Here is a 15,771-nt window from a genome sequence, read left to right as displayed (position 1 = left end):
TAAATAGATATAAGGGTGCTGCACCCTGTCCTTTCTTGTTAGCACCCTTCTGATTTATTATGTTTTACCCAAGTATATGTTTTGCTTTAGAAATAATATTCTTAAGACTATTGAGCAATGGTGGTTATCAACATATTGCATAAGAGAATGCCCTCTTTAAAATAGTAAAACATGAGTAATATTGAATTATGCCATGATTTAATGTCGGAAAATGAGTTGAGCTTCAGTTTGAAAAATGGCTTGAATATTTTCGTGATATTGAGACACGGTGTTACATAATATACGCACGAAAACAATGATTCTTTTCTAAATATAATTTATTTCGCTACAAAAGCCGTAAAGAAAGAAAGGGACGCAATACTTCAGAAATATGTATAACAATCAGTCTAAAATAAACTCAACAATTCAGTATAAAAACATCCAGTAATAACAAATATGAACATCGGAACGTTTGGCAGACGTGTGTTAGTTGCCCTCAGTCTTATCGATATGCATTCACTACAGTACACTAAAGTCAATTAAGTCTATTTAACATAACATTCTATGGACAATGTGAAATCGGATGATAAATGGTTTAAATACCAAGAATATTGACATTAATCAGACGAGGTGTGTGTGTGGGGGTGTGCGTGTGTGTGTCAATTAATAATTTTTAAATTGTATATTTTGCACTGGCCCTTGGGGTTAATCAAATAACACTAATGTTATTGCCGATAATAATAAAAACTTTACCCTCAGAACGATCAATACTGTATAACATCCTAATAACCACACACTGCGTTAGAGCACCGAGTAGCTTCATTAACGTATTGGGAAGTCCTCGTGAGTGCAGACAAATGTGTCCTTTTAGCAAAATGTCACCATTCTAACAAGTTATTGATGCGCAAAAGTTAAACTTCAATTAAAATCTCACAATACAATTTTTTTTCATGTACGGGAGTTGTTGCGAATGTATCAGATGCCCGAACTTTTACAAACCTACAAAGTATCGAAAATATGCAAACATTTATTAAAGACGCGTTGGTCCACTTCTATCGACGCAGAGTCAAACAAAAACATCAACAACAACATTAACAACAACAAGACTAATACTAGAACTAGACTGTCAAGTATGACGCTGAAGGCTTCGAGGCCTTTTCATCGACGTCTGTGTCACAAATCGAGACTAATCAGCTAAGAGAAGGCGAAAACATTTATCCTAGTTGCGAAGACAACATTAAACAAACGTTCACCGTTGACGTGTGATTTACATTGAGTTTGTTCATCAATAATATGTCTCCCTCTCCACCCATCCGCCTGGCATTCGGCGTAAAATCAGCTTCCTACATTCATCGTAAACAAATATTGTCAGACTGAACGGGATAGCTGGAAACCACCACTCGGCTCTGAAAAATAGAGGCGTATTTTTCAACAACACGATATTGCTGCATCGTAGCACCAAACAATATATCAAAGTTCAAACACCAGACGATTTCCAATTCAGATACCAACTGCAGACGATGTTATTTTTTATATTCCTGGATATAAATGATTATATTGATTATGAAATACTCGTTTGCTGTTATTTTTTACTTCTTACTTTCAAGAACAAGTCTATAATACTAGAAATGTGTCCATAGGACACAGAAGCCCCCTTATGCCGCGTTTGTTACAAAAGCAAGGGCCATTATTGTCTTCCTTTTCCATAAATTTGCATCAAAATTATGAGTTCCACAAACTAAGAGCAGTGGGAAACTAAATCTCAGGTGCACACCTTCAACACCTAAATCCCAGGTGCACACCTTCATCACCTAAATCCCAGGTGCACACCTTCATCACCTAAATCCCAGGTGTACACCTTCATCACCTAAATCCCAGGTGCACACCTTCATCACCTAAATCCCAGGTGTACACCTTCATCACCTAAATCCTAGGTGCACACCTTCATCACCTAAATCCCAGGTGCACACCTTCATCACCTAAATCCCAGGTGCACACCTTCATCACCTAAATCCCAGGTGCACACCTTCATCACCTAAATCCCAGGTGCACACCTTCATCACCTAAATCCCAGGTGCACACCTTCATCACCTAAATCCCAGGTGTACACCTTCATCACCTAAATCCCAGGTGCACACCTTCATTACCTAAATAGCATTCCGCTAAGGTCTGTGTTGACTCTGTGAACTAGGTATGGAGTGTTGATGACACAAATCCAGAAATGCAAATTTTCGCTTATTCAAGGGCCATAACTCTGATTTTTAAGTGCAGCAGGAAACTAAACCCTAGGTGCACAACTTCATCACCCAGTAAAATTATCCTAGGGTTTCATGACTCTAGGTAGTATAAAATTTCCAGAAATGCCAAGTTTTGAAAACAATCCAGTTACCAGATATCTATAAATAGATTAATATGTATTTTTATCTACTCATGTTTTGCGAATTTTATTTAGTTAGTAGTAACACGATTCTTATCTTATTAACAGTTATTATGTTAGTAGGTGAAATTAGCAAATCATAATTAGGTAACCAGTAACTGCTAGAAGCCATAAATGCATTTATCTAGTTAACCAGTTATTAAGTTATTTTTAAAGTGGAGTTCGCAAACCATAACTAGAGAACCTGTTTGTGTTGTACAGCATGAAAAGGTAACAGGTGGCAGTTCTGGGTGCTTTTAGGGCCTGTTTTTAGTCTTATATTTATCTAACCGAAAAGGTTGCGCGAATATTAACTTGCTAGCTAGATAATTATCGCGAACAGTTAGTGGTAAACATAAAACTATTCGCAGACGTGATCGTGATATCTTACGGCAGTACTGTGCCACCATAATTTTCTTTTCAACTTTAGTACTGATCGATCAAAAGTCTTAATATAGGTTTATAGCTACATTTGAGCTTGATTGTCTTAAGAATACTCACCTTAGGTTCTGCATTCGTAATCCCTTCTCCAGACCTGGGCAATATGTCAGAAAAGCAGCCAGTGCAGTCTCAAAGAACAGACCAAATGTCAAATGGTGATTTCTTAAATAAAAGAGAAAACAATCAGACCGTTATTATACGCGACAGAATCCGTTTATTAGTTTTCTCCCTATCAAATAGCTTGCTACGGAAATAAACGCAAGATTGATGTCAATCTGTTGTCCTCCATAAGAATACGCTATCAAATGGAATGGTTGATGTCTCATATCGAAATTTCAATACACTGAATAAAGCCATTGTGTCAATTAGAGCAAGTACTGACCCCAGGTCATTTACCTTGACCTTGTCTGAAGAGCATCACGGTATGCAGAGTCGGACATCGATATTTCTTATTTCGTGTGAAATGTTAACAAAATGCTTCAACATCTACACAATTTCAAATTGTAAATACTTATTGAAAAATGGCACAGCAGCAGAAAAGCGTAAGTAACACTACAGGAAATTGAATTATTTTACGTCTGCATTTCCTACATTTTGTTCATGTTCATATGAGGAATTGGCAGTTGCTGTTTGGTCTTTCTTCATGAAAGTAAGTCAAATATCTCCATTTCAACAGCTTAAAAAAATCAGTTTGCTATAATTCAATCTGTGAAGGAGCCCGTGATCAAATTCATGGAATAAAATGTCATACATATAGAAATAGCAAAAAGGTAAACCATAAACAGTTGTGTCTACATAATTTGATATACATACCATAAAGAAGAATAAATACAATGTAATGGCATTCCATAACATTATTTTGGACTATTTCAAATTCAAAAAGCTTAAGTTGCACCATATATTTACTTAAGAATAACTTACTTCATTCCCTGCTGGAAAAGAGACAACTTTCGTGTTTTGCAAATGATCAAGTCCGCCCACTGCACAACAACAATGGCCACAAAAAATGCTGAGTGACATGTGTATTCAAGTCTCTTTCTCTGTGCATAGGTCTGAAAAACAAAAGCAAATCATACAGACAATAAGTAAATTCCGGTAAAGCGATCCATGTGCAGTATAAGTAACCAACAATCTGTTTTGACCAACAACACATTAAACATGCAGTGGAAAGTACAGGGACAAGTCAAGTAGAATCGGAAAATATTCAGACCTTTATAACAGGATTCAGCTAAGCTGACTTATTTTGTTTTGGTTTAATTTGTCCAATATTTACATCTATAAGATTTCTTTAACTTCAAAAGGAAATAATCTTCACGATAATCACGATATAAACTAATTGTTATGTAATAAAAACAAGATTAAGTAATAATTTGGCTTAATTAAATAAGCTACTTCAGAACTTTTGGACAATCGGTTGCCATTTGGACTGAGTAATGAACCGTTTACTTGTCCTTAGATTACTTGTCAATGATCGTTTGCAGTAATGATCGTTGCACATTAGCGATTAACTTCATGCGAAGACCACCAGGTGTCATTGTAGCTGTATAATTGGCTACTTGTGCGTGCGATTTAGAACATCAAATGCCCTTGGAAATTGAACGGAATTGAGGAGCATCAGATGTCAATGGTTTCCCATTCAGTTAAATTCCATCGTTTATAAATTTGGAAACCCAGAAACCACTCTCTCCCATTATAAATAAATAAAGGGTTGAACCATAGAGAACTGGCCATTGAGAATTGATAAATGCTTGTTTGCAAGAGCTTTAGACATACCCATTCTTGTCCGTAAGAGTCCTGCACATCGTTGACACCACGCGAGTCCCACTGTTCACGGAGACCCAGCAGCTTGGAGGCCCAGAACCCGCTCTCTCCCATGATTACAAAGTATGTGAAGAAACCAGCGGAGGCCTGGATCATACCGATCTGTCCGTACGCCATACTGATCAATCTAAAAGGGTAAGATTTCATAATAGAAGGGATGAATTATATACTAAATAGAACTGGGAAATGAGAGGAACAATACCGGTACAACCAAGATCCCAAGAGAGTGTTAACACACCTTTCATTTACAAGCTTGTCGTGGAGTGGGTCACGGGGCATACGCTTCATGATGTCGTTTTCAGCGTGTTCGTAAGCTAGAGAGATAGCTGGTAACATATCAGTTCCCAGGTCGATACAGAGAATGGTGATAGTTCCCAGGGGCAGTGGAATGTCCATAAGAATGAAGAGCAAGAATGGTGAGATTTCTGGAATGTTGGAGGTCAGGGTGTAGGCAATGGACTTCTTCAAATTGTCAAAGATAAGACGGCCCTCCTCTACACCAGTAACAATGGAGGCAAAGTTGTCGTCAAGCAAGATCATGTCAGCGGCCTGTTTGCTCACGTCACTACCAGCAATACCCATAGCAACACCTAAAAAGGAATCAAACTAAGAAATACCAGTTTAACAGTTAGTGAATAAGCAAAAACATACATCTTCATGATGCTTTTCTTATAATTTAATGAAAGAGTCGACATTCACATAATTGCTTTACTTCTACAAAAAGTATTATAAAAACATTATTATAAAGATGACACCTAGAAATTCCAATGGCCCATGATACCATTTATTAATGAATATGTTATGTACCGATGTCAGCTTTCTTGAGAGCAGGAGAGTCGTTGACACCATCGCCAGTAACAGCCACAATCTGTCCCTGCCTTTGGCACCCCTCTACGATGATTAACTTTTGCTGCGGTGAAGTGCGGGCAAATACAATCTCTGCATGATTGTTCAAAATCTCGTCTATTTGAAATGGCGTCATATTTTTAAGATCGCTTCCATGTACTACGCAAGCTTTAGCTTCACTGAAAATATAGAAGAGGGCGATAAAATCTTATATGAATTTGAGAGAACATCAATGCTTGAACTACTTCGGAAAGTTCGAGGAAATCATTAGACCTAGAAACACAGATATTTTCATTACGTGAAATTATACCAGGTAATATATCACCTTTTGAATTATATGAACTATATGAACAGTTTCTCGAGCACCAGATACTCGAAAACCCTCAACGTTCTCGGTTCCTCAGTAAAACAAGTTATTATCTCACACAACATTACATCATAGACATTAACGATTATAGTGTTGGCAATTCATTCAATCGTGAAATAACGCAATTCATTCAACCGTGAAATGATACTTGATGAGAAACTTGCAAGGCGTACCATGAATCGATTTCTGCTACAGGAATTCCTCTTTGCTCCGCAATGTCATCGATGGTGTAACTCCCCTCAGAGATGATGCCGACACCTTTGGCTATAGCCTTAGCTGTGATAGGATGATCCCCGGTCACCATTATAACCTATGAATTGAACAAACACAGTCAAATCACGTAAACATGGATTAATATGACGGGATAAGGCTAAATATTTTGTCCCACGCATAAGCATTGTTCAGTAATACAACTCCCAGACAAAACCAATAATTGAAATAGATCCTGGAAGGGTAATTTCCGAAAGAACAATTTGTTTTATTAGATTAGCCTCTGTTTTGATTTAGAGTGTTTGTGGAAAGTGATAGTAAATTCAACGCTCTCAAAGACTCCCTAAACACATGTTCTTCGTGTCAACACGTTATATGGGTAATCATTGCTTACTTTGATACCGGCGCTTCTGCATTTTCCGACGGCGTCAGGTACAGCGGCTCTCGGCGGGTCGATCATTGACATGAGACCAATGAAGCGTAGGCCGGTCAGGGGGAAGTTGGGATCGTCCGAGTCGTATTTGTATCCAGGAGGGTACTCCTCAATCGGCAGTATGTAGTCACAGAAACCTTCAAACAGATAAACTTGCAGATGGACCTAGTTTATATTTGTGTCAACAGCATGTGTGTTATAGACATACATTTCCGAAATAAATTAATGGTACTGTGACTGTTACTCTTAAATTAGTTCTATCTTATGCAATTACTATTCATATTGAAATACACAGATGAATTCGCGATTTAACAAAACCTTGCATGCGAGTTTGGGTGTGGGTACCAAGCCGGATAAATGGGGTTCCTCCGGTTTCCGGCATAACATAAGGCCACACTCTCGCTTAAGAGTGATTAATACAATGTTGTTATAACTTGTTTCACAATCGTTGTACAACTATCCAGTTAAAACATTTACCAAGAACTCTCTCCCCTAGGCCACCTAGCTCCATATAAGCGGTGTTAAAGGCGTTCTTGAATAGCCCGTCCATTGGACGTTCCTGTCCGTCCATAATGTAAGTGGAGCACCTGTCCAGGATCCTCTCGGGAGCCCCCTTCATTACCAGGATACAGCGAGGGTCGTTTGGATCCTCAGTCTCGTGGACGGACACCTGGTCGAAGAATTGAGTTCTTTGTATTGAGAACTTATGTTATCAATGATAAGGTAGCGCGAATTAATTGGTACGACCTCAAGTACCAATGGTGTCAATCAAAAGTCTTAGTACGAAATCATTGTCACATGGACAAATGCTGTCAATAAACAGTCTTGGCTTGAATGTATTGGTATTACCACGCTTAGCAATGTCTGTATAGGCACGGCCACGCTTATCAATGATATATATTAGTACAGCCAGGCTTGTCAATGATATTTATTGGTACAGCCTGGCTTATCAATGATATCTATTGGTACAGCCAGGCTTATCAATGATATTTATTTGTACGGCCACGCTTATCAATGCTATTTATTGGTACAGCCAGGCTTATCAATGATATTTATTGGTACAGCCTGGCTTATCAATGATATGCATTGGTACAGCCAGGCTTATCAATGATATTTATTTGTACGGCCACGCTTATCAATGATATATATTGGTACAGCCAGGCTTATCAATGATATTTATTGGTACAGCCTGGCTTATCAATGATATTTATTGGTACAGCCAGGCTTATCAATGATATTTATTTGTATGGCCACGCTTATCAAAGATATTTATTGGTACAGTCCGGCTTATCAATGATATTTATTGGTACGGCCACGCTTATCAATGATATGCATTGGTACAGCCACGCTCATTAATGATATTTATTGGTAAGGCCACGCCTATTAATGATATTTATTGGTACGGCCACGCTGATTAATAATATTTATTGGTACGGCCACGCTTATCAATGATATGCATTGATACAGCCACGCTCATTCATGATATTTATTGGTACGGCCACGCCTATTAATGATATTTATTGGTACGGCCACGCTTATTAATAATATTTATTGGTACGGCCACGCTTATTTATAATATTTATAGGTACGGCCACGCTCATTAATGATATTTATTGGTACGTCCACGCTTATTAATGATATTTATTGGTACAGCCAGGCTTATCAATGATATTTATTGGTACGGCCACGCTTATTAATGATATTTATTGGTACGGACACGCTTATCAATGCTGTCAATAAACAGTCTTAGCACAAACTAATTGGTACGGCCATGCTCACCAATGCTGTCAATACACAGTCGCAATCAAACTGAATCTTTGTGCTTCAGAATTTCCTCTTCTTGATTTTTGGCTACCATATTTATCCCAGTTATTCCATGCAATCTGGATTCTATTTGTTTTACATGGTCAAATCAAATAGTCTGCGAGCGTTCTACTCAAGATGTACCAGAACGTCGCGTGACAATGTTCTTTTCCTCAAATCTTTTTGTTTTAAAATCAATGTTCTTCGGAATAAATTCCTGATAATTATGTAAATTAAAGACGTCTTTCTACATACCAATCGGAAAAAGGAATAAAAGTCAGAAAAATAAGATGGCGTCCTTGAGTCGTTATCAACTTAAAAGCTGATAACATCGGAAACAAACAGAACAAATGGATGTTTTTGACGATGTTTGTTGTATTTCACGATTACGAAAATCTAATTTATTACTGCATTCTCTAGGATCGAATTTCTCGCAAAATAAATCATTGTTTTGATTAAATTCTAGAATACATTTAACTTAATGCATGGAACAGAGTTCCTTTGCGAGCAAAAACTACTCACAAAGAAATGTTTAAACTAGTAGTAATGGTTCTTTAACTTCAATGGTAAATGAAACTCTGTCAACACCCGCAGACGATGACATATCAATACTTATAAACTATGTGAAGCAAACCTGAAACTTGTTAGACGAGTTGAATGGTATCTCGCAAATCTTTCTGTTCCTCTTTCTGTAATCAGTCACGTGACCAATGGAAAGCTCAACACATTTCAGCAAGGCGGACTCTGATGCGTCTCCATTGCATTCTCTGAAAGAGAAAGACAATATGAATGTTTCCTGGAAACCATTATATTTTTCTCATTAAAAAGGTATAATTTATGATCATTAGGAGCCGGGAATGTTAATGTCATATGCAAACAATATTTCTCATTTGAATAAAACACATAGTTTCAATAACAAAGAAGCATTAACGGCTAAATGCCAAACGGCCATAACCATTAACACTGTTCACTTAACGTTAAATTTCTAGGGTTTATTTCCTGCGAAGATATCAGGTTTTCAATTATGAGCCTTGGTCGTTTTGTGTGGAAACAAACTTAATGAAAATGTCTGAGTTTAAAATGAAATCACGGACGATGATGAAGAGCGGTTTCCGGTTTAACCTTCAAGGAAATGGCAAACCTTTTAAGATAATTTAAAAACTATTGTATCATTGATGGTTTAAAAGGGTTTCCTGTTTATAAGGATAAACCAAGTGCAACACAAAGAATAACGCAATGCAACCAACTGAATAATACAATGAACGCTACAGGGAAAACTCCAGTTGCAACCAAATGAAGAATACAATGAACGCTACAGGGAAGGTCCAGTTGCAACCAAATGAATAATACAATGAACGCTACAGGAAAACACCCAGTTGCAACAAAATGAAAAATACAATGAACGCTACAGGGAAACCCCAGTTGCAACCAAATGAAGAATATAATGAACGCTACAGGAAAACACCCAGTTGCAACAAAATGAAGAATACAATGAACACTACAGGGAAAGACCCAGTTGCAACAAAATGAAGAATACAATGGACGCTACAGGGAAACACCAGTTGCAACAAAATGAAGAATACAGTGAACGCTACAGGGAAACCCCCAGTTGCAACAAAATGAAGAATACAATGAACGCTACCGGGAAACCCCAGTTGCAACCAAATGAAGAATACAATGAACGCTACAGGGAAACCCCAGTTGCAACAAAATAAAGAATACAATGAACGCTACAGGGAAACCCAAGTTGCAACCAAATGAAGAATACAATGAACGATACAGGGAAACAGGGAAACCCCAGTTGCAACAAAATAAAGAATACAATGAACGCTACAGGGAAACCCCCAGTTGCAACCAAATGAAGAATACAATGAACACTACAGGGAAACTCCAGTTGCAACCAAATGAAGAATACAATGAACGCTACAGGGGGAGCCCCAGTTGCGGCCAACTTAATAATACAATGCACGCTACAGGGAAACCCCAGTTGCGGCCAACTTAATAATACAATGCACGCTACAGGGAAACCCCAGTTGCAACCAAATGAAGAATACAATGAACGCTACAGGGGGAGCCCCAGTTGCAACCAAATGAAGAATACAATGAACGCTACAGGGAAACCCACAGTTGCAACCAAATGAAGAATACAATGAACGCTACAGGGAAACCCCAGTTGCAACAAAATGAAGAATACAATGAACGCTACAGGGAAACCCCAGTTGCAACCAAATGAAGAATACAATGAACGCTACAGGGAAACCCCAGTTGCAACCAAATGAAGAATACAATGAACGCTACAGGGAAACCCCAGTTGCAACCAAATGAAGAATACAATGAACGCTACAGGGAAACCCACAGTTGCAACCAAATTAAGAATACAATGAACGCTACAGGGAAACCCCAGTTGAAACAAAATGAAGAATACAATGAACGCTACAGGGAAACCCCAGTTGCAACCAAATGAAGAATACAATGAACGCTACAGGGAAACCCCAGTTGCAACCAAATGAAGAATACAATGAACGCTACAGGGAAACCCCAGTTGCAACAAAATGAAGAATACAATGAACGCTACAGGGAAACCCCAGTTGCAACCAAATGAAGAATACAATGAACGCTACAGGGAAACCCCAGTTGCAACCAAATGAAGAATACAATGAACGCTACAGGGGGAGCCCCAGTTGCGACCAACTTAATAATACAATGAACGCTACAGGGAAATCCCCAGTTGCAACCAAATGAAGAATACAATGAACACTAAAGGGGGAGCCCCAGTTGCGACCAACTTAATGATACAATGAACACTACAGGGAAACCCCCAGTTGAAACCAAATGAAGAATACAATGAACACTACAGGGGGAGCCCCAGTTGCGACCAACTTAATAATACAATGAACGCTACGGGGAAATCCCCAATTGCAACAAAATGAAGAATACAATGAACACTACAGGGAAAGACCCAGTTGCAACCAAATGAAGAATACAATGAACGCTACAGGGAAACACCCAATTGCAACAAAATGAAGAATACAGTGAACGCTACAGGGAAGGTCCAGTTGCAACCAAATGAATAATACAATGAACGTTACAGGAAACCCCAGTTGCAACCAAATGAAGAATACAGTGAACGCTACAGGGAAACCCCCAGTTGCAACCAAATGAAGAATACAGTGAACGCTACAGGGAAGGTCCAGTTGCAACCAAATGAAGAATACAGTGAACGCTACAGGGAAACCCCAGTTGCAACCAAATGAAGAATACAGTGAACGCTACAGGGAAGGTCCAGTTGCAACCAAATGAATAATACAATGAACGCTACAGGAAACCCCAGTTGCAACCAAATGAAGAATACAGTGAACGCTACAGGAAACCCCAGTTGCAACCAAATGAAGAATACAGTGAACGTTACAGGAAACCCCAGTTGCAACCAAATGAAGAATACAGTGAACGCTACAGGAAATCCCAGTTGCAACCAAATGAAGAATACAGTGAACGCTACAGGAAATCCCAGTTGCAACCAAATGAAGAATACAATGAACACTATAGGGGGAGCCCCAGTTGCAACCAAATGAAGAATACAGTGAACGCTACAGGAAACCCCAGTTGCAACCAAATGAAGAATACAGTGAACGTTACAGGAAACCCCAGTTGCAACCAAATGAAGAATACAGTGGTAACTACAGGGAAACCCCAGTTGCAACCAAATGAAGAATACAGTGGTAACTACAGGGAAACCCCAGTTGCAACCAAATGAAGAATACAGTGGTAACTACAGGGAAACCCCAGTTACCAGCATTTAAACAATGGTCCTGTTCAACGGTATACATACCAATGCCTTAAAGACGATTATTGGTAGGCTAACGACGTCACTTGTCGACACACACGGATAACAGATACATTAAAACATGAAATGCTGAATCAAAAATTAATAAAAATGCAAGCATTCAAACCAACGTTACCTTTTAAGGACAGGGACTTCCTCTTCTCCGGATTTGAACTCCGCCCTGTTACACAACATGGCGCAGCGGGAAAGTGCGACCCAGGAGAGGTCAGACCGACTGTAGGTGCAATCTTGAAGAGGGAGTAAGATCGGTAAATCGGATATTAACTTCAATTAACAATCAATCAATCAAACATATTTACACACGCTATGTAGTTGTTAATTTGAATTAGTGCATGCATTGTAAGACAACTTGTACATTTATTGCGTTTCGAACGGGATTATTTCTTTGCCATTAAATATTTAGTTGATTGGAATAGTTATCTAATCTTTTTAAAGGGCGTTGAAGTACATAAAAAGTATGGATTATTCCCAATATTATACATTCGAAACACCCCGCCAATTTTAGTCAGTAAAATTTTAAATAAAAGTTTTAATTAACTTAAGTGTTTTAACGTATATCGTGTATAACTAAGTCTTAATTGATTGTCATAAAGTGTATAAATGTATAAATAATAATGATTCCCAAGAGTAGAGTCATTAAGTTTAACTGCTAAATTGAAATCACCACAAGATCTACTTGCAGCGTACTTTATAAAGCTTTCTGACATTTTAACGGTTCATATACATCTGACGTTGTTTTCGATGGAAGATGGCTGAGGTGCTCCGAATGTGAATTATAAAAAACCCTGATAAAAATGGGATAAATGAGCATTCCTCGTGCAAAGTACAAAATAGTGGTTACTTCATTCCCACCGAGATGGTCGTATGGTATTCCTTTAGTGCACTTCAAGCATGCTCAGGTGTGTGTTTGTGTATTAAATATGGAAATGTATGTAAACTGTTTGTTAACATAATACGTCTAGCGGCCGTTTGTAAATTTTATTTCAACAAAATAAAATAAATGAATAGGTGTTCAATAAATATTCGATGTTGAATAAACATTTTAATTATGTAAATCATATATTTAGATAATTCATTTAAATGTGCGAAATCATTAAACACGATCAACAATGTGTTACATGCTAAACAAGAAACAAAAATGTGGTATTCACCCTAGCCTTTCCTTTTCGGAAAGACGTCAATACATTAGTGTTTGAATATACCTTACCGTCTCTGCTTATGAAGCAATAAATAGATGAAGTGGTATATGTCAATTGACGAAACTTAGACTAGTATCTTCCCACTATCGGGATGCGTTGCAATGCCCCAATTCATAAATGAACGTTTTCACACTGCACTAACATCGATGGATTAACACGTTCTATTTAGTGTTGAGTTACGTGAACCACGCGAGCTGATCAAATTAGAGTTCCCGCAAAGAAAGGTTTCGCCGGCAATAACAGTAAGACGAATGATGTTAAGATATAAATGCATGTACGTCATGTCATCAATGCAAAATGATGGCAATTGGTGTAATTTCCATGGTAACTGGAGCTGGAATAATTTGCGTGAACACTTACTTGTTTGATCATCGCTAGTATCCGCCTCCAATATTCGGCCATCAAACCACATGTGGGCGACAGTCATTCTGTTCTGTGTGAGTGTGCCGGTCTTGTCGGAGCAGATGGTCGAGGTAGAACCCAGTGTCTCCACAGCTTCCAAGTTCTTCACCAGGCAGTTCTTCTTTGCCATTCGCTTAGCGGTCAGTGTCAGACACACCTTAAAATAATCATTGTCAAATTAGGCACTGTTATGGAGGTAACGACTGGGTTGTTGTTCTTTGTCATACAATTCGCCGTCAGGGTAAGGAACACATCAAAAATGGGTTTAGGAATCGCAAAAGTACTGTCAGAGTTAATTAAAATTAGCAATAAATCTATACACATTGTACAAAATGTAACTGTTTTATTATTATAAATAGGAAGGATTATTTTAATTTCAATTTTCAAAGTTAATGAAGGGGGTGGGGCATTCCTATTCATGAATCAATTGTATAAAACTTTGATAAGATGTCGAATAGTTAACTTCAGGCCAATTTGCACATTTGATTAAAACAACGTTTAATTGGTTAATGGTAATTATTGGATAACAATAAACATTGTATTTAATTGGAACAAACCAAAGCTTTATACAATTGTGTAGCTGTTTTTATATGTAAATGTAGCGGATCTTACCGTTACTGTTGCCAGTAGGCCCTCGGGTACATTGGCAACAATGATGCCAATGAGGAAAATAACAGCGTCGAGCCAATGGTAACCGAGAATAATAGCAATGAGGAAAAACGTCAAACCAAGAAAGACAGCGACGCCGGTAATCAGGTTGATAAAATGGGCAATTTCCTTGGCAATAGGCGTGTCACCGACTTCAAGTCCAGAGGCCAGGTTGGCAATTCTGCCCACAACAGTACGGTCACCAGTCCGGATGACAACACCACGGCAAGTACCTAAATTAATAAGTTTATTTTCTCAAAATGTCCTACAGATCGAGGGAATATTTCAATACAGGTCTGCAATGATGTGTTACTGTAAATGACATAATTGTCCTTTAAAGGATCTAGACACCAGATGGTCCCAAATTCGGCAAATATAGTATTTTATCTAAACAAGCCTGGAATTGTTAAAACAAGCTAGTATGTGGACGACAATATATCAATTTACATGATTTAGAAAATAAACGCAACAATCATTTCGCATGTCAGCTGAGTTGCCCCGTTTAAAGCAGCGCAGAATGGTTTCCCAGTTTTAAAATACCGCGGAATGTATTTTCCGAACACCTTTCAAGTCACGTGATCGTTTCACACACTAAGCGGCCAATACGCGTTTTAGCAAACTCGCTGTCATTTTGAGCAGTGTTAATCTCTTTCAAAGTTTTCTATCGACCAATTTCATCAACGATGTTAATCAGTCTGGCTCTGTGACTACGTTGTTTCGCAGCAATTTCCGCTTCCCTTCACTGTCCGTCTCTTTTGGAAGCCAAGAAGTGTGTATATTTAACATGTCGAATTCATGATAAGTGCCGAAAAATATATAGACTTTTTTATGTTACAGAGACTTCCTTGGCAGATAAACCCAGTCAATTTCGAATTGGAAAAATAAGCTAAAACTGCAAAAGATAAATGTTTTATGTAAGTTTTTTTTCTTGCAATTGTATCATCTGGTGTATAGTCCCTTTAATACCTATGTATTGGATGTTACACCTATTTTTGTAATAATTTGGAATGTGCTGCTCCATTTTCTTTACTATATTTCATGAAATTCTTACCCTCGACTGCATTGGTTGAGAAGAATGCGAGGTTTCTGGTTTCCAGGGGATTCTCGCTGGTGAATTCTGCACTTCTCGACTGAGGCTCCGATTCTCCCGTCAATGACGAGTTGTCAACCTATTTAATGTGAATCATTCGATAAAGAAAATAACCAGGTGTGTCGTGACCAGTCAAAAGGAAAATAAACATTAAACGTGACAGCAGATTTATTCTGTCAATAATGGTTTTTCAAAAAAGGTCTGCTTTTTTTTCTTAAGTATTGATATTCATAGGAATATTTTATCAGGGAACCGGCTTGTAAATAAATAAC

General features: G+C 38.2%; 1 protein-coding gene across 1 annotated transcript in view; it reads right to left on the bottom strand.

The window, feature by feature from the left end:
- Positions 1-284: 284 nt before the first annotated feature.
- LOC128233593 (sodium/potassium-transporting ATPase subunit alpha-like) overlaps positions 285-15,771 on the bottom strand; it is a 32,991-nt gene continuing 17,504 nt past the window's right edge. The window contains exons 6-19 of the mRNA XM_052947334.1: positions 15,461-15,578; positions 14,374-14,642; positions 13,720-13,918; positions 12,276-12,387; positions 8,951-9,083; positions 6,991-7,183; positions 6,475-6,650; positions 6,044-6,180; positions 5,465-5,682; positions 4,896-5,247; positions 4,610-4,784; positions 3,758-3,888; positions 2,897-2,998; positions 285-1,385 (exon numbers count right to left, since the gene is read on the bottom strand). Of these exons, the coding sequence (XP_052803294.1) occupies positions 1,265-1,385; positions 2,897-2,998; positions 3,758-3,888; positions 4,610-4,784; positions 4,896-5,247; positions 5,465-5,682; positions 6,044-6,180; positions 6,475-6,650; positions 6,991-7,183; positions 8,951-9,083; positions 12,276-12,387; positions 13,720-13,918; positions 14,374-14,642; positions 15,461-15,578 (2,436 nt within the window). The 3' untranslated portion in view covers positions 285-1,264. The remainder of the gene's footprint in view (positions 1,386-2,896; positions 2,999-3,757; positions 3,889-4,609; positions 4,785-4,895; positions 5,248-5,464; positions 5,683-6,043; positions 6,181-6,474; positions 6,651-6,990; positions 7,184-8,950; positions 9,084-12,275; positions 12,388-13,719; positions 13,919-14,373; positions 14,643-15,460; positions 15,579-15,771) is intronic.

Source organism: Mya arenaria, chromosome 5 (genome assembly GCF_026914265.1).
Source record: "Mya arenaria isolate MELC-2E11 chromosome 5, ASM2691426v1".
NCBI lineage: Eukaryota > Metazoa > Mollusca > Bivalvia > Myida > Myidae > Mya > Mya arenaria.
The sequence above is the reverse complement of the archived record's forward strand: the minus strand, read 5'-3'. Positions and strand labels throughout refer to the sequence as shown.